The sequence below is a fragment of the Patagioenas fasciata genome, chromosome 3 (assembly GCF_037038585.1).
Source record: "Patagioenas fasciata isolate bPatFas1 chromosome 3, bPatFas1.hap1, whole genome shotgun sequence".
Taxonomy (NCBI): Eukaryota; Metazoa; Chordata; class Aves; order Columbiformes; family Columbidae; genus Patagioenas; species Patagioenas fasciata.
The window spans coordinates 87539806-87558512 of NC_092522.1; the positions used below are offsets into that span (position 1 = coordinate 87539806).

Sequence of the window (18707 nt, forward strand, 5' to 3'; positions counted from 1 at the left end):
TCACAGAATCATACAGAATGTCAGGGATTAGAAAGGACCTCGAAAGATCATCTAGTCCAATCCCCCTGCCGGAGCAGGAACACCCAGATGAGGTTACACAGGAAGGCGTCCAGGCGGGTTTTGAATGTCTCCAGAGAAGGAGACTCCACAACCCCCCTGGGCAGCCTGTTCCAGTGCTCTGGCACCCTCACTTCTCAAATTTAAGTGGAACCTCGTGTTCCAGTTTGAACCCATTACCCCTTGTCCTATCATTGGCTGTCACTGAGAAGATCCTGGCTCCATCTTCATGACACTCACCCTTTACATATTTATGAACATTAATGAGGTCGCCCCTCAGTCTCCTCCAAGCTAAAGAGACCCGGCTCCCTCAGCCTTTCCTCATACAGGACATTCTCCACTCCCTTCATCATCTTTGTTGATCTGCGCTGGACTCTCACCAGCAGTTCCCTGTCCTTGAATTCCCAGATCTAATATGCCTTTTTTTTTTTTTTTTTTTTTTTTGGGGGGGGGAACGGACGACGAGGGACACCAAGCCCAGCCAACATCTCGGCCTTGTGTCGCTGTACAGCCCGGCACAGCACAGCGCTTCCTTTCGCTCTCCCCGCCTTTCCCGCCACCTCCCCAAGGAGTAACAGGCCCTGCGGCCTCAGGCTCGCCGCAGGGCCCCTCCCGCAGACCCCGGTGTGGCCTCGCCCGCTGGTCCCCGGGAGTCCCGGGCTACGCCGTAGCGACCATCAGGCACCGACCCGGAGGCGGAAGCGGCGCGACCGGCGCGGTGCAGTGTGGGCTGGCGGCGGCTGAGGCGGAGCTGGGTCTGAATGAAGGCGCCGCGGGCCAGGGGCCGCCGGCGCCGCTGAGCGCCCCGGGGCCGCGCCTGCCCCGCACTCCGTCCCGTCCCTCGCCCCGTCCCTCCCCACGCGGGCGGGCAGCGGCCGCCCGGGCCCCGCCATGTCCTACAACAAGATCCCGCCGCGCTGGCTCCACTGTCCCAGGAGGGGGCAGCCCGTGGCAGGTGAGCGCCCGGCCCGGTCCTGCCCAGCCTCTCCGCTCTCCTGCCCGTCCGGCCCGTCCCGGCCCACCAGCCCCTGCTTCTCAGCGCCGCCGTGGTCCCTCGCCCTCCGGCCCGGCCGGGGCTCTTTGTCCCGGGGCTGGAGCGGGGACGCCGGGCGGTCGTTCCCCACTGAGGGCCCTGGGCTGGTGTTTGCCCCGGACCTGCCTCCCCTTGTTGTCCCTGAAGCCCGGCCGGCAGCGGGGCTTTGCCTGCACCGGGGGCTCGCCTTCCCTTCGGTCAGCGCAGCGCCTGAACCCCATTCGCCCCGCTCCCTCACAGGGGACCGGCCTCCCATGCTCCTCGCAGCCGCGACGCTGGGCTCCGGCTTCGCACTGGTTACGTTTAGGACTAAAACTTTTCCCGTCTGTCACGTCTGATGAGGGACGGCAGCCGGGCGTGCAGGAGTAAAGCTCAGCCCTGACGAGTCCCTGGGCAGTCTCTTCCTCGTTGGTTTTGTTTTTTGTTTCTTTTTCTCCTGAAGATTCTGGTGTTTATCAGTGTCGATCCGTTGCTGGGCTGACAGTGACCTGTCAGTCACTGGTGTGTTCCTAAGCTGTTTAGCTGGAGGATAAGTTTAAGTGCTCCAAAGTTTTCTGTGTGTTTTAGGTTTTGTCAGTGATTCCTGTCATCTTAGATGTTCATACCCGTAACGTGCTGTCTGTGTTGATTGTTGCTAGGTATCTAGTCTTGCTGGCATCTGGTGGCAATGAATGAGGTATTATGTAAACACAGATCTTTTGATTGTGAATTAACTACCATACTAATTTCAGATGAATGTTGTCACTGCTGCCTGGTATGAGATAAACAAACTTTGCTCTTTTCAATATTTTCAGTAAGTTATTTCCTTTATAAGGGAAGCAGTTCCGACCCCCATTTTTTTTCCATGATACTCTCTAGTTTTCACTCCTTTCATATTCCGATCTGTGATAATATAAAGGTGTTTTTTAACAACACAGCACTTGCTACGCAGTGTGCTGTTCTAGATGGCAGTGTGCTGTGCTTCGCTTAATAGTTACAACTCCTGCATTTTTCTATCCCTTATTTCCACATCATCATCTTATGTTTTTTTGCTGGCAGTTGTGGAACTGAAGACACTGATGAGTGTTTACAGGCTTATTTAGAATGTGGTGAGACATCTCAGGCTTAATCTTCCCATTTATATGCATTATTTGGCATTTATCAGCATTTAATTTCAGTTGTTCATTTTTTTGGTTATTAGTTTCCCGCAAGTTCCTTTTATTTCTCTGAACTTGACTCAAATAACAGCATTGTTGTATTTCTCATCTCCATTATCTGTTTTTCCTGATGTTTGGAAAATGCACTGCTTTGCATCTAATAAGAGATATGATAGCCTAAGTTGTTAGCCTTTGACCACGACATAAATAGACTTATGACTCTTGATTTTTTGTTCTTCTTCTCAGCAAGTCCTTGATCTCTAGAAGTTGTCACTTTTGTTTGTTGGTCTGTCTTTTAAGGCATGGCTTCTCATAAATAGCAACATAGACTAAGCAAGAATGCAGTTCATCAGCATGTCATGTGCTATGCCATCACTGCTTACGTGTTTGTTTATTCAGTAACTGTAAGGTGGTTCTTTTCCATTCAGTCTGATCATGCACAAGAAGCTACTGCGCACTAAAAAGGAAAATGCTTGGTTCTTTTCTTTGGTGGCTTTATTGTAATAAATTCTTATATTAGTTCCCTGTATTTTTGAGGTTTTTTTAGTGTGTACAACTTACTAAAAGTCATAGAACACCTTCAGTCTTCTCTCCCTTCTTTGCTATTTTACATTCAAAGACATAAAGAGATAATTTTTAGAGTTTATTTATGTTAGTACTGTCTCCCAGATGTGTTTTATTCTAGTTTTAATTAGAATTTCAATCATCTGTGCATGAGTTTATTCCCATCTGATAGTGTCATAGTAGTAAAGTTGCTGAGCAAGGCTTCTGTGGACTAATATTCATCAGGTGTTTGGTCATGACCCTCTTGTCTTATGGTTGTGGAATCTAGAACTTCTAGGTGACCTCAAATACAAGTACTAATGAGGTCTGGAGCTCTTCTGTTGGTGAGACTGGGTTCATTCAGATGAACAGGACTCTTCATTCTAAGTGAGGTGAATTGATCTGTCCCCCATTCTTTCCCAGTTTACTTTAAATATTGATGTTTTTCTGCCATCTGAAAACCCAGTCCATTTTGGTTTTGCAATGGGGGCTGCTAGCAAGGTATTGAAGAAAAGACCATGAGAAGTGTCATAGCAGTGTCTTTCAGTCTCCTTCTACTGATTCATGTTAGTTAACCTTGTTGTAGACATAGCTGTCATGCAGAGGGTGAGATACTATTTAAAACATCCATGTTGCATGTGATTATTGAGATAGCACCTTAAATCGAAGAGTAATGCCTCTGACTCAGGAAAGTGTTGGGTGCTTTGACCCAGCATTGCTGTTCTTGACACAGAAGACTGTTACTTGTTTTTTGTTGTTTTTTTTTTTTTTTTTTTACTTGTAGATTTGACTATTTTGTCTTATTAGGATTTCCCTTTCTTAATCTTGGTCACTTTAAACAGTCTAGCCTTCCTAATCAATGCTCAATCTAAACATACCATAGTCATAAATAATTTATGACCACATTCAGGTATTGAGTTGATAGCTTGATGTCAAATTAAGCTAAATTAAAGGTAGCTTTTTCGCTGGTGTGCTCTAGAATTAAAGTTTTAAGAAAAAATAAATGTGCCAAAATTTGAGCATGTATATATGGGAAATTTGAAATCTTATGTTGTTCACTTTGATTTCTCTCAGATTTATCCACTTGATGTCTATGTTCTGACATACTGGAATTTTTTTTTAGAGTTTTTACCCGTTTTTCAACCTAAAGAAATACCGTCTGTTATACAGGTAACTACTTTGGAAAATGGTTTTTAATATTCACTTTCCAAACCTGTTTGACAAATTTGAACTTAATTGTGGAAGATGGTAATCTTCAAGTGTCAAGTAACATTTTGAAGTTAATTTGAAAATTTGATAGAGGAGTTACAATTATTATCATAATCTAGTTTAGATACACTAACGACTTTGGACGCTTTGATGTCTGTGTAAAATATCACCTGGTTACTGTTAGATCTTATAGTTCAATATAAAGAAAAGGTTATTTAATTTTCAAATGCTTCTGCACAGAAGCTTAAGTTGAATTGCAGTCAGTTTGTACTACAACACTTCTTTACCGTAAGTTGTAGGGCAAAACTGTAGCAGAGATTGCAGCTACTGCCTCATTTATGCTTGCCCATATTACTTAGAAGGGTTAGAAACTTTTCTTAGAATTAAAGCTTAGATTTTCTGTAGCTTAATGGCACTTGCCTGAAAGGGGCTTATGTGCACACTGGGAAGGAGGATTTTCAAGCTTCTGTACAAAGATCAAATAGGAAATTTGCCAGATTGGGAAATGTCGTTTTCTGTTAGAAGAGGAACATGATCTGAGATTGTATTCAAGAGCTTTAATATGTGTGTAGTAGTCACAGTTTAGAAAAACACAATAATGTAAATTAGGAAGATAGTACTTACTGCAAAAGCATAATGTGAGATTATATTGCAGATAAGTGAAATTTATTAAAAAAACAAACACTGAAGAGGGGAAAAAAAATCAACAACCAAACCAAAAAAACCCCAGAGCCATTGTTTTTATAACCTGATTACACAATGTCACTAAATTGGAAGCAAATAACATGCCTTCACTGCTCTCTTCTAACCTTGACAGGCAGCTTCTTTGCTGCTGTGCAAGATCTGTTTCTCAATGATACCACCGATCTGTGATTTTTATAAGTTGGGCACCTAAATATTTCCAAAGATCTGGGTCTTAGTACTTCACCAAGTGACAGTAAATGGTCTCTATTAAAATACTCATCACTTCCAGATCAGTGTAAAGGCGTTCAAGTGCTGCAGGGAGTGCTGACAGGACTACTTTGCCTGTCCTTCCCTGGTGATGAACAGGAAGGTATTATGGTTGCTCAGAAGGAAATTGGAGTGAAAATCAAGCATTAAACCCAGGTCCACTACTGAGGAGAGAATGAACGTGTTCATTCTGTTCTGGAGGCTGGAGAGCAGGAGAGTCTTCAGTGCGATTGTACAGTCTCTAATCAGATGCTACAGGAAACTGTCTTAACCTCCAGGCACCGTTTTCCAACTCTCTTCTCTTTGCCCAACATCTTGTAAAGGACAGTAGTTTTCCAGTATATCCATTGCCTTTTGTCAATGCAGCTCCTTTTCTTAATTGAATGCCTTGGCTAAGAAAAGTTTAGGTACATTCTTCATGTTCTGTAATGGGTGAGTGGATGTATTAGGATGGGCAGGACAAGTGGCAAGGTTAATTAAAACAGTTTCAAACATGCTTGGTGTTTTGCAAAACTTACGGCAGTGATAGATGTTTGCATGAAGATAATCCAAAATTAGTGTTTGCATGATCAGCCTGTACAGAGGAAGATTACAAGGTAATGTGGAAAGGATAATAGTGAGTGAGAGAGGCTGAATGACAGTGCTGAGGACGAGAGGGAACACAAAGAAGCAAGAAAATTAGGGTAGAAATGAAGAAATGTAGGTAGCCTTGACCAGGGAGAGGCACGTGTAACTGGTAGAATGAAAAGGCAGAGGGTAGGACAGTGAACTTAGTAGTTTTTCAAACAGTCAAATAAGCTGAATTTAAAGTAGACTATAAATTTATTACCTTTCAATGTGTATGTTGACTCTACGACTGAGTATCTTTCCTTTTAGTTATAAGGGCTGGAATGTTCTCAGGCAAGCCTAACAGTGAGGGTGTTTCTCATGTTGCAGATTAACATCGAACCAGAGGTCTGTTTCCGTAACTATCTGTCTTTTGTGGTTTATAATGTCTCTTTCCTAAAAGTTAAATTCTTATTTGAGACTGTGTAAGATGTTTTGATAGAATTAAAGGCTACAGAGAACTCCATGAGCTTCAATGTATTGTATAGAGAAACCTCTTAGCAGCATTTATTTAGTGAAAATGGCATGCATTTTTCTGTTTTTACAAAGATTAGTGAGCTTCTCTCTCAAAACTTGATTTCTAGCTGAATACAATGGGCGTTTTAGTGTCTTTTCATTCCATGTGGTTTTGTTTTGCTGAAAACAAGAGGATTTTGTTTCTTTTATTATGTAGAAATACTCTGTCTTGATGAGAAAGCAGTGTTTTCATGAGTAATTTAGAAGAATTTTTCAGGATTATTGCTGGTTGTGCTGATTCACTTGGGGATCTGAACCTGAACATTTAAATATGTGTAAAGACTAGTGGATGGTGGCTGTTACTTTACATTACACTGCTGAACAGATGCAGCAGGTGATTTAAGGAATAGTGTAGAAAAGTGGTGGTTTTACTTAGTTCAAAATATTATGTGAGTTTTTGTGTATCTAAATAGGAAAAGCTTTTTAGAAGTTACTGAAGTGGAAAAAAAAAAGTCTATAGAATAGACCTTTCCTCCCCCCCCCAGGAAATAAGTAGGTTAACTGTATTTTAGAAATAGAATTCTACATCCTGATCTAGCAGCACTTGCATTCCTGGAGGGTTTATGTCTGGTGCTCCAGTTTGGAGTTCTTCCTGCATTAAAAACCCATTTCTATTGCTCTTCTGTGCCATGTAATTACATGGTCGCATTTCCTTTGGTTTTACAAGGGCTGTCTTTTCAACAGAATGGAAGTAGTTTGAAAAAACAGAACCAGAAAAAAACAGACACAAGAGAAGAAGGAAAGTTCTGGGTTTGTTTGATCCCTCTTGGGATATAATTCATTTAAATATTTTCATAGATACTTAAAAATGCTCCCAGTTTCACTGCACGCCTATATCATTAAACTCTATGTGGCTGGGCAGATACACCAGGTCATTTTCTTACTATCAGTTTGAATTTTCCGCAGCTCCCAGCCACGTAGGGCTCCAGGTGAGGTGAGAAGAGATGTGCTGCTTCCTGGGTGGCTGTGGTGACCGTGACCTGAAGTCTGAGTTCCTGTGGGTTTGGAGATGCGGGTGGGGGGGTGGGTCAGTGAGTACCTGCTGCCCAGACACCTCTTCCCGCTGCACTCGGAGGGAAGGGCAAGCCTGCAGATTGCGGGGCTCAGAAAGAGCAAGCTAGAGATCTCTAATGAGATTATTTCAGATGATCTGTCGTGGATGTGATGGATGAAACATATAATCAATACTTTAACAAATTTGGGGTTTCTAGGGAGTGATGGAAATAGTCCAGTAAGTACTAATTCCAGTCAAATTTTTGTTGTGGTTTTGTAACTTCCCCGGTGCCTGAACCTCACATAGGTGTTGTGGTTCGGAGGGAAGGTTGAACGCTCCTTCAGAGCTCTTCCAACAAGCACTTCAGAAGGATCTGTAGTGCATAGCCATTCTGGACCAAATGTGTTTTTTTTCAGTGATATTTTTTTTTTTTACTGTTTCCTGTTTGAAGGTAATCAAAGCTGGTATTTACATGCTTGGGTAGCCAACTGTCATTTAAAATGCTATTTTCATGGTTTTACCTGTATTGAATTTAAATTTTCTCTATTCTGTTGTGCACTTTAACTCTGCAGCTTAAATCACACTAAAAGCTAGCTAAAAATGTTAAGTTACTTTTAGATCAACTGACCTGTATTTCCTTTAAACTAATCTGTGAATTCTGATAACTCATAACTAAAAAATACTCCAATTCAACTGTTGTTGATACTTTCCTGTGATTATTTTTCATTGAAGATGAACCTCTAAATGTGCTCAGCATGTTGCTTTGAAGTCGTTAAGTTGTAAGTGAACATATACACAAGTATACATAAAATACTTCAAAATTTCATTATCTTTTGTAGGGAAGTTTTTACCTTTGAAGACAATGTTAGGACCAAGATATGATGAACAGGTTGCTGAAGAAAATCGTTTTCACCCGAGTATGTTATCCAACTACTTAAAGAGTCTGAAGGTAAAGTTACATTTTCTATTAATTGAAACATTACTTTTATTATAAATGCATATTCACATGTTACTTTTCAGATTTGAGAAACAAGTGGTTGGCGGCTTCCTTTGGGATGTCTGTAGAGATTTTTTTTTTTTTTTTTTTTTACTTTTCCAGGTTTTCTTTGCAACTCCTAAATTTCCAAAAGTACTTTTGTATATGCAAGAATTGTGCAAAATCATCCAGCTCATTTACTTTATTAGCAGCAAGAATCTCACTCTGTTATTACTTGTATCTTAGAGAGGGATCATTGTCAAAATTCAGATAATCTGAGTTTGTAGTTTTACAAATGGATGTGTTAAGTTGCAATTCTGCTTATAGGAGTGTAAGCATTTAAAAGTGAAAGGAGAATTTCATAGAACTCTTCTGTAGTTTCAATGCATAATTTTCTTCTTTTGATGCCTAGAGTGCTTTATGGTAGCTAACCAGTCATGCCTAAATATGAAGGAAAACAATTTATAGATTTCATCCAGTAACTTCTTAGTGAAAAAGCATAAATAGAGAAAAATGTTAGGAGCATGGATTGGGACCCAGGCAGAGTTGTGCTTCTGGTTTATTTCTTCACTCACTATTTAGCCCGTTTCTGTCTGTCTACTTCAACTTGCGCATTGTTCTGCACCGCAGCACAAGTTTGGCGATACAGGTGGGGACTGGGACCTTTTCAGCCTTTCCTGTCATGTAGAGGTCTGTGAAGTGTTGTGCCCAGTCCAGTGCATTAAGAGATGCAGGAAATGGGATTTTGAACCTCCCAGGCAAAGAAAGACCTACAACCTAATTCTTTTAGTCTGTTTATTAAACTGTTATAGAGGAGATTAGCACATTTTTTTTGACCATGTATTGTATAAAACTAATCACACTAGTGACATTACTTGTGTGTGTTTGCTTTTTTTTTTGCTGTTCATCTAAGTTAAAATAATTCTGAGCTTGTTTAACAATAACAGAGCTTAAACATCTAAAGAATCAGGTGTCTAAAATATGGAAATCTTAATTTATGAATCTTATTTAGGCGTAGGTGTGAAGTAGATGGTGAGGTACTCAGTGTAGCAGTGATAGAGGCCCCTGTGGGCTGATGTGATCAGAAACTATCAGTGAAGCATATGTGCCTGTTCTCAGATGCTTGCACTGGCAGAATTTTTCTTGTTTGAATTCTTGGATCTGTGCATACAAATTCTACTTGAGTTCCTCTTTGATGCTTTTTTTTTTTTTTTTTTTTTACTTTGACTGGCTTTAATGGACATACCTAGAAATTTTCCAAAACCAATGTTATTCACACTTTGAAGTAGTTTAAAATTCTGCATGTATTTTAAAGTTACAGAGAACTTCAGAGACTTACTCAGAATTTTTGACTATTTGCTTCTAGCGATTTGTCACCAATAAAGAAATCTTTTTGAGCCTTCATAGCCTTTTCACTGGGCACATCAGTCAGTTGTATTGCAATGCTACAAATTCAAAATATCTTGAGTGACATCAGATGATGAGAATCTGATAGTACAATTACTAGCATGAGGATCTCTACTTACATTTCTGTAATTTTGGTTAACAAATGATTTCTCCCAAACTCCCTGTTTGAGTCTAGTACATTGTCTTGAACCCTGGTATGATTGCCAAATGTTTGCTATTTGAAAGCGTATTATTTTTTCTTTTCTGAGACATGCAGTTGGTTACTGGAGTGCTATATTTGTACAACAGCAGTTTACCAATAATCTGGCATAAGATGAGTGTGCCATTGAGGAGACCTTGAAAAGTGGATTTTTCCAAGGCAAAAGCCACTCATTGTGCATGGTTGCCATCATTTTTCTGCTGTGTGCTCTACTGCTAATAGTTTGCAGAATGAATCACTTCTGAAACCTGGTTATTACTTAAGTCCGTAGAATTTGCCTCCCAAATAGGAGGCTTCAGGAGGAACTTTAACATCTGGATTTTGTTAATATTGAGATATTACTACTATCACTGATTTTTGAAGATACCGGTTTAGCATTTAAGGTGACATCTATCTAACTTTCTCTAACAAACTTCCATGTAATTCCTTTTTCTCGTGGTGCTGGTTGCTGAAAATCTGAATGGTAGAAACTGATTTGCTAAGGGATAGTAACCCTGTTTTTCTTCTGATTGCCAATATTGACATAGTATCTTAATGGTCTCATTAAAAAATGGCAGGACCAACTGGCGACAGTATGAATAATTTTTTTTGTTTTAATTTATTTCTTGAGTAGGTAGATTACTACTGTTTATGCTTTATAAAATGTAGTTTTATTTCTCTTATGAGGAGCTAGAACATTAGTTAACTTAAAATAATGTTTGGGCAATTAGTACACTCAAATTACGATATTTCTGTTAGGAAAACTAGTTATGGTTTCTCAGCCACATTATTGTTTTTGCAGGTAAATTCAATCACTGATTTAAACTATTTTCCTCAAATAAGAAATGCAAGAAAAAAGTCTGTGGAGAGAATTCAGTGTATTGTAGTATGCTCTCTCACTCCTGGGGAGGATGTTTTCAAGTTCCAATGCCTAATGAGAAACTTCTGGGGTCATACAAGGAGAATCCAGTGAAGCCCGTTTGATTGCACAGCAACAGAAAAGCACATGCATGTGGCTTTAATAGATGGAAAGTGAGAGGCCGAGGGGAAGGCTCACAGACTTCTCACAGGAAGACCTGGAGAGCTGGGCCGAAATAAGTGCGAACACAATGGACATATCATGAAGATCATGGTTATAATTGTATGTGAATTTCGCACTATAACTTTTTTTTTCCTTCTATCCCATCTTCTTTTACAATTAGAAGAAAGAAAAATAACTAGTTTCAGTTGTGTTTCAATGTGGTGTCTAAGACTGTAGTGTTGCAACAGTCCTTGTAAGAAATAAATGTATGTTTTAGCGAGAAGTTGCTCAACGTTTTGAAATTCTTCTTTTTTCCAAAGTTGTGTCATTCATTAATGGCTGGGCGTGGTGGACTGAAAGATGTGATTCATGCAAAACACTGGCTGGGAAAACAGTTTTTTCTAGTGGGTGACTATTTTAGCTTAGATAGTCTTTCAAAAATCAGGTCCTGTTAAGAACTTCCTAGGAGCAAACTGTTGAGAGCATGACTGAGGGGATGACTGTGATTACTGCTGTGATGTGAGGGTTTTGGAGCAGAGCAAAGCACCTGTGTGGTGAATGTACACGTACTAGGATCTGTTCTATAGGTGAGAATTGTCGTCTGTCAGCGCAAGCACAGTATAACTGCAGTTCAGTGACTGAAATGTTTCAATTCTTGTGGTACCAGTATTTTTTTTGCAAGTATTTTTTGAATATCATAATTGCATACCTTAATATGTTACATTATTCCCATCCACTTCTTTTAAATTTCTTTATCCTTTTCTTTTGCCTTGCACTCTCTAAATCATAGTGTGTTATGGGAAGCTAATCCCATGAACCAAGAGAGGAAATATTGATGCTTTCTGTGAAGCAAAGAAACTGCTTTCAGACCATACACTCTGTATGCCATACATGCTTTTATAGCTTTGGCTGAATTATACCAGATGCCTACTTGGTTTACTGCCCTATGAAATGTGTGAGGAACAATGTCACTTCACAAGATACTCGCTTGTGTTTGATTGAAGTGATTTGTAGTATTTTCAAAGGAGTAGTTGGCCAGAAATCCAGGAGTCCTGTAGTTCAGAGTTTCCTCTCTAGCAGACACTTCACTGTATTTCATTCTTCTATTCAAATTAAATGCAACATCCCAAACGCTTGGTGACACTTTGGGTCTGAAGTATATTGTAGTGTTCTCCTGGCTTCTGCATGTCAGTCAGGAAACTGACATTGCTAAATGAGTATGTTCTAATGAGTAATTTCTAAAAGTTGAGGGAAAAACATGTGAGTATTCTTCAAGCTTAAAAGCTTTGGCATAAAATTAATTTTTATGCTTTCACACATCTTGTCAGTGATGATTCTTCATTGCAGCAGGAGCTTGGGGAAGTTTGGAGGCTTCTGGTGGCAACATTTGAAGATGCTGGTATTTCAGAACTGTGGGTTTGGGAATTGGCTTTGAGTTTTTGACACAAAAATGGAATTTTCTGTCTCCTATTTCTGGATGGGAGGATGTGAAACTATCTTCTGCAAATCACTGGCATTTCTTCTTGTAGCCTTTAACGTTTTGATACATTAAACAGTGTTACCTTTTAATCCGTCTTCATGCTTTTATTAAAGCTTGTTTTCCTCACTATTCTTTTTCCCTTTCGCTTGACTACCAGGAGACACAGCATTTTTTTCAAGAGCGATTCACACTTTGGAATGTCTTCTTTCTTAATAGACTGGAACTGAATGCAAGAACCTTTACTTTAAAATGATGTTTTCATTAAATCTTAATCTTACTTTGAAAATACCTTTTTTTTTTTTTCACCTTAGCTGTGGACATCATGGAATTGTTACACCTAACCCCACGTTGCACATCAAAGAACAGGTTGTCAAGCTGAGCTATGTAGAAGTTGGGGAGGAGGGTAGTTAGGGGGCCATTTGTGTGGCTTCATAGTCCAGAGCTCTCTGGTGGAAACATCTGATTCTCATATGCATCTTTTTGCCAGCTCTAGCCACAGGATGCAGAGCACACAGGGAGGTTCTTGTGCTTTTTTTGGGTCATGATATGTTTCTGCAAGATAATGTGTGGATTCCTTCCATGAAGCCATTGCTTGTGTAGAACAGTAGAAAAATATCTAAATAGTTTTAGTTCATTTTAGATGTACTTCTTTATGTTGACCTGTACAGTCATCTGGAAGCACTGGTGTGGGAATATGTCATTCTTCTTGTGAATTAAGTAGTCTTTGAGATATTTGCTAAATGTTCTTGAGAATGGAGGGGGAGGAAAGTAATAATTAAATTAATTGCTTTTTGAATACTTCCTACAAAACTAATTAACTGGCTAGTATGCTGTCAGTCTGTATGTTTAGCAGCTCAGTTGACACTAAATATTTGAAGTTTCAGATGATGTAACATTGTTTTCAGGTGGACCCCTACTGAAGTAGCTTGTATTTCTGCACAACACAGTAATAAAAGTAAATAAAGCATTCTGAATAAAATATATAAAGTAAACAAGGAGAAATTCAGAACTGATTTAGGTGTTACACTATGAACGCTTAATGCCGATGACATAACATTATGGTGCTTTTTAATATCTGATAAATAAAAGTATTATCAAAATATAGAAGTATTATGAAAATATATAATCAGAACTTTCTATACCATGGATAACTAGCTCTGCAGATAACTGGAAATTTGCCTTTGGGGTCTACTGAACAACATATCCATGTGAAGCAACTGTTTTAGAACTGTATTCCAGTTATAATTGGAGTTTATGTTTTCTGAATTGTCTGGAAGCATTGCTTTAGTTTGTAATTCTTCCAACTGCAGTGCTAAGTTATTTCCAGTCCGTTGACCTTAAGGTAAATAAAACCTGATCAAAATCCTGTTTATGAGTATTGCTGGAGTTTTAAATATATTGCAGCTGCAGTGTTCCTCTATGATTTTGCATGTCTAACATGCTTCAGTGTTAAATGTATTTTTAAGTGCAGTATTGATGTATTTTTTAAAAAGACAAAGCTATGGAATAGCAGGAGACACAACATTTTTTTCAAAAGCAATTCATGCTTTGGAATGTCTTCTTTCTTAATAGACTGGAACTGAATGCAAGAACCTTTACTTTAAAATGATGTTTTCATTAAATCTTAGTTTTGCTAAACTACTGCTCTTAAAATGCCTTTTAAAAAGACGTCTGGTTTCATGGTGAGGAGCCCACTTGAAAGTGTGACACTCAGCATTTTGACCAAAAGCAATTACTTGCACTTGTGAGGCAGGAAACCAGGGATACTTTCAGTACCATGGCTGTGTTAGTGAGCTGGTTTTCCACAGTTCTGCTGAGAGGTGCCAGATGCCACTGAGTGGAACTTCAGCTTTGCATCTTGCTTTTTGAAAACATAGTAACTTCCACAAGACTGCTTTAAAAGACCTGTTTTACAGCTATAAAAACCAAACACTGAAGAAGTAAGTTCATGCAAAAGAGGACACATTAGGGTAGAGTGGGCAAGGCAGCTTGAATTTGGGTATGTCCTAACATCTGGGTGATGGAAACCGTCACCTTATTTACTGCCAACATCTCTGAAGATTTCAAGTTGTTTCACATTTTAGCTTTGAATAAAATATTTCTAAGAATTTAAGGGAACTCTTGTTTTAAACTTGAAAATATGTTCATTTGTTTTGCACTCTAATGGATGAGTAAATTAAGATGAACTATTTTTCCCGAGAGTTTACTTGTATATGTCACAGTAGTTAGTTCTTCTTATGGTACTTCCACTGTTCTAGTGTTCAGTAACTTAAAGCATAAGAGCACCCAATTGCACCTTATTCGTCTTTTAACATGTTAAAATAATTCTTTACCAGATAATTTCCTGCTGTTAGCAGATTTTTTTTATTTAGCAATGTTGGTGGGAACAAACCGAAGTTTTTGAATTGATGTCTAGTGCTAATTTAGACACCAGCTGTCACAAAGAAACACAGATGACTATGATGGTGGTAAAATCAAATTTATATAGATTTTATGAACCAATGAAATAGTTAAGAGTTTTTAAACTTGTAGCCTGCTATTGCTTTTAATTTGTATATTATTAGGTATTTAGTATTTATGCAATAAATTTATGCAATTGTGCAACCACATATATAAGTTTACTTTTCCTTTCTTTTAGGTTAAAATGGGTTTACTGGTAGACTTGACCAACACCACTAGATTCTATGATAGGAATGATATAGAGAAAGAGGGGATTAAATATATAAAGCTCCAGTGTAAAGGGTAAGTTGTCTGTACTTTTTTTTTTAATATATAGCTTTTCATTTGAAAGATGACACTGAAGTAATTAATTGTGGTGTGTGGTGATGTTTTTTTTCCCACTAGCTGTCTCCTAACCTGTGTGGTTTTGTTTTTTTCAGGCATGGTGAGTGCCCTACACCTGAGAATACAGAAACGTTTATCCGTGTATGTGAACACTTCAGTGATAAGAATCCCTCAGAGCTTATAGGTATGTCTTCTTATATCTATCATTAATTTTTGCTGTTAATTTATTTCATGTTTACTCATAACTGCAGTCACTTATTCTTAAAAGTCTAAGCAAAGGAATTTGCTCAGTACAGTGTTTATGCCTGTATAGATTTGATTACTTTTACTCCAGAAACTAGTATGCTTCTGTTTTTTACAGAAACTAGTATGTTTCTGCATCCATCAGTTTCCACTTAGTGTGGAGAAATATACAGGCTTAAGAAGTGTCTACAAATAGGTGATACTCGAATTGTGTTTTTGGAACTTCTGCCGATACAAATTCGGGTTACGTATTGGCTAGGTATTCTTTTGGCATTTGATGGTATGGCTTACTTGAGGTCATATTTGATAACTGAATGATTAGAGATTCTTTAGCAAATCTCACAAAGCAGCTAATTAATTGCTGGAAACTGGTAGTAGATACAAGGCTTAGTTTTTCCTCGGTGATGTACTGTCTCGCAGTAGGTGCTTGAGTCTTCTACCTTTTTTTTTTTTTTTACCCAGAGCAAAATGAGTTCTCAGTTTAACTTGGGTGGCTTCTAGTGGCTTTAGTTAAAACCATTTTATTCTGATTTCTGTTAAGCATTATTAATGTTCAACTCTATCTCCGGACTGTCAGAGACAAGAAATTAGCTTGCAGCTTAGTTTGCAGAGTCAGAAGGGGTGTTGTCCTTAGGCCTCTGTGATAGTTGTGCAGCCTTCCTGAGTCTGAGTGTCTCTGCAACCTAGGAGTGCTTGGAACATTTGTTTGTGTAGGTGCCATTGATAAGAGCTTGGTAGACTAAGCTGGTATGTTCATACAGTTTAGGATTCATACAGAATCAGAGAATTGCTGAGATTGCTGAAAGGAACCTGCAGAAATCGAGTCATCTGCCCTTCCTTAGAGCAGGGCCAGCTAAGGCAGCTTGCTAAGGACTGGGCCCATTTGGGTTTTGATCATCTCCAAACTTGGAGACTCCACAACATCATCTGGCAACCAATTCTGGTGTTTGCTCACCCTTACAATATATATATATATATTTTCTTGTGTTTAAACAGAATGTATTATATTTCAATTTGTACCCATTGTTTCATGTCCTGTCACAGGCTAACACTGAGAATCTTGGTGGAGGGGGTGTGTGTGTGTTTGTTTGTTTGTTTCCCGGGTCTGAAGATATTTAATTTAGCCAATCACTTTTACACATAATTTTCTTTTAGGTACTTTCTTATCTATTTCACACAGAACGCAATTTTAATTTGAGACCTATGTTACCTTCCCTAAACTGTAATGCAAGTATATGGGATATGAAAAATGAGGAACTGCTAAATGAGAGTGAGTGGGATCAGTGGTCAACAAGATTTCAGAACTTGTACCAGAACTTGAAATCTTATTGATGACTGATCCCACTTGCTCTCACTTAGCAGTTCCTCATTTTTCACTCCCATTTAGCAGTTCATCCACTTAGTCCTTCAACAGTATTTCAGAACTTGAAATATTGTTATGGTCAGCAATTTATATGGAACATGGCTGGCACGGTGATATCCTGTAAATAGCAAACCCGTTTAACTGGTATTTCAACTTTTAAAATGCCATTTTTAGTTTTGAGTCACTAACCTTTTGACTTCTGTGAATTTTGAAATGTTCTTCTGTTATTTAGATCGTTTCACTTCTGTGGAAAAGAATGAATTAGAAAGAGCCAGGAAGAAAATAACATGTTGAATAAGCTTTTAAATATCCTGTGGTTTAGGCTTTCATAGTGAAAGAGAAATGTTGGGATTTTCCATTTCCGTTCCATGAATTATCGAAAAATTGTTTCTGGTTCTGGACGCTTTTTTCCTCTGACAGAGGATCACAGGGTCTGCTGGGCAGGATATTTATATCAAAATGAAAGCAGCAGTGATAGTGCTGCACTGTTGTCTCATTGCTGAGATGCTTCTTATCTTTGTCACATGTATGAACTTATTGACTTAACCTTCTGAGTAGCAGTAACAGCTGCAGGATTTATTGATGGCAATTGTGTATCATTTCATTTCCAGTGTCAAGATTAGGTATGAAAAGAGACTGAAATGTGAATGATTAATGAACAAAATTTTATATTCAACTAGAGCAACATAGGATGGAAACTTTATTTTTGCAGCTTGAAGGACTGGAGTATGCCTGCCTACCTTAGGGAAACAAAATGCAAAAATTCTGCTTAAGTAGAAAACAATGGAGAAATAATTGCTGGGAATAAATTCTATAAGTGAGCTAAGAATCATTTCATTTGATACAAGTTATGCAGTTTTTAGTATTATTAAATAGTTAGAATGGATGAATCCAATAAATTTGTAGTAGATTTTGCCTTGCTTTATTAAGGTGAGCTTGGGGGTGGTCACAAAGCCCAACCCTGATACAGTTGGTAAACGTTTCTGTTTACCCATAAGAAGTTTCTGGTTTTTATCAGTCTAGTCTTGTAAAAAAAAAAAAAAAAAAAAGGGATAGATATGGACATTTTGTCTGAATAAGCATTGAGTGAATTGGTTTTACACTTACTTTACTATGGTAGAAACATAAGGAAATCAATAAAAGCTTAAGTGACTTGCTTCATGGTCACATCTGAAAAAATATGTTAATATTAAGAATAACTGTGTTTAGTGTTAGTGGAAACTTTAATACTCTGATATTTATAATTTAAAATACAGTATGAGAAAGAGGCAACATCTTACCTGAATCCTTTGCAACATTTTTAATAGCACCATTTTCAGGCTGGTTCGTTTATCACTAGGTGGTGCTGTTGTCTTGAAAGAAAGAAAGTAGTTCCAATGAATTTATTTGTTCTGTTTCTTTCACTGGGGGATGAAGTCAACAAAATAGAAGGTTCAATTATTTTTTTCTTAGATTAAAAAGATGAGTAATTCAAGATGATTATACTGTAGTATAGTTTTCTTTTTGTATTTTTTTTAGAATTAGTAAGTCTGGTCTTAGGTTGGTAATAGCAAATTTGAAATAGTATTTTGGTCTATTGACATAGCTTTCAAGTTTGAAGTAGGCTAAGCAGGATATGATTTTTATGCCTGATGGTGTGAAATGAATGTAATGCTCGTTGAATCCACTAAAAGCACAATTATTGAATTTGATTGTATTGTTTTCTGATAAGCATTTGAGCAGTCATAAAATAATACTTTGAATCTTATCTGTGTTAACTGTATTTCAGTTGCATTAAAGGTAGTACTCTTGAGTTGGGATAAACTGAAGTGTCCTATGCTCTTGTTGCTAATAATTTGCAGAAAGAATGTAACAAATTGTTTTTTAGGCTCATGTACCTTATGTGATCTGGACCGCCTTAATAGGAAGGGAGATAACTCTTTAATGTTACTGATGAAGTACAAGGATCCAAACCCACCCTTATGAAATTAAAGCATGTTTGTTACAATTGCTTGCAAATGATCATGCTCTTTTCTTGTCTTGTGTAGGTGTCCATTGCACGCATGGTTTCAATAGAACTGGATTTCTGATCTGTGCCTTTTTGGTCGAGAAGTTGGACTGGAGGTAACTTTGAATGTTAATTCCTAGGGATTTGTGGGGAGTAACGGAAGGATCTTCTGCATGTTTCACTCAGTGTCTTGACAGCTGTCCTAATGTTTTCACTGTTTGTT

The 18707-nt window shown here is 38.4% G+C and overlaps 1 protein-coding gene across 4 annotated transcripts in view; it reads left to right on the plus strand.

The window, feature by feature from the left end:
- Positions 1 to 781: 781 nt before the first annotated feature.
- RNGTT (RNA guanylyltransferase and 5'-phosphatase) overlaps positions 782 to 18707 on the plus strand; it is a 182290-nt gene continuing 164364 nt past the window's right edge. For 2 of the 4 annotated variants that reach the window (XM_071806780.1, XM_065834828.2), the window contains exons 1-5: positions 782 to 1012; positions 7885 to 7994; positions 14746 to 14849; positions 14987 to 15075; positions 18525 to 18600. In XM_071806780.1, the coding sequence (XP_071662881.1) occupies positions 949 to 1012; positions 7885 to 7994; positions 14746 to 14849; positions 14987 to 15075; positions 18525 to 18600 (443 nt within the window). In that variant the 5' untranslated portion in view covers positions 782 to 948. The remainder of the gene's footprint in view (positions 1013 to 7884; positions 7995 to 14745; positions 14850 to 14986; positions 15076 to 18524; positions 18601 to 18707) is intronic. The other 2 variants (XM_071806779.1, XM_065834827.2) reach the window with 2 other exon arrangements.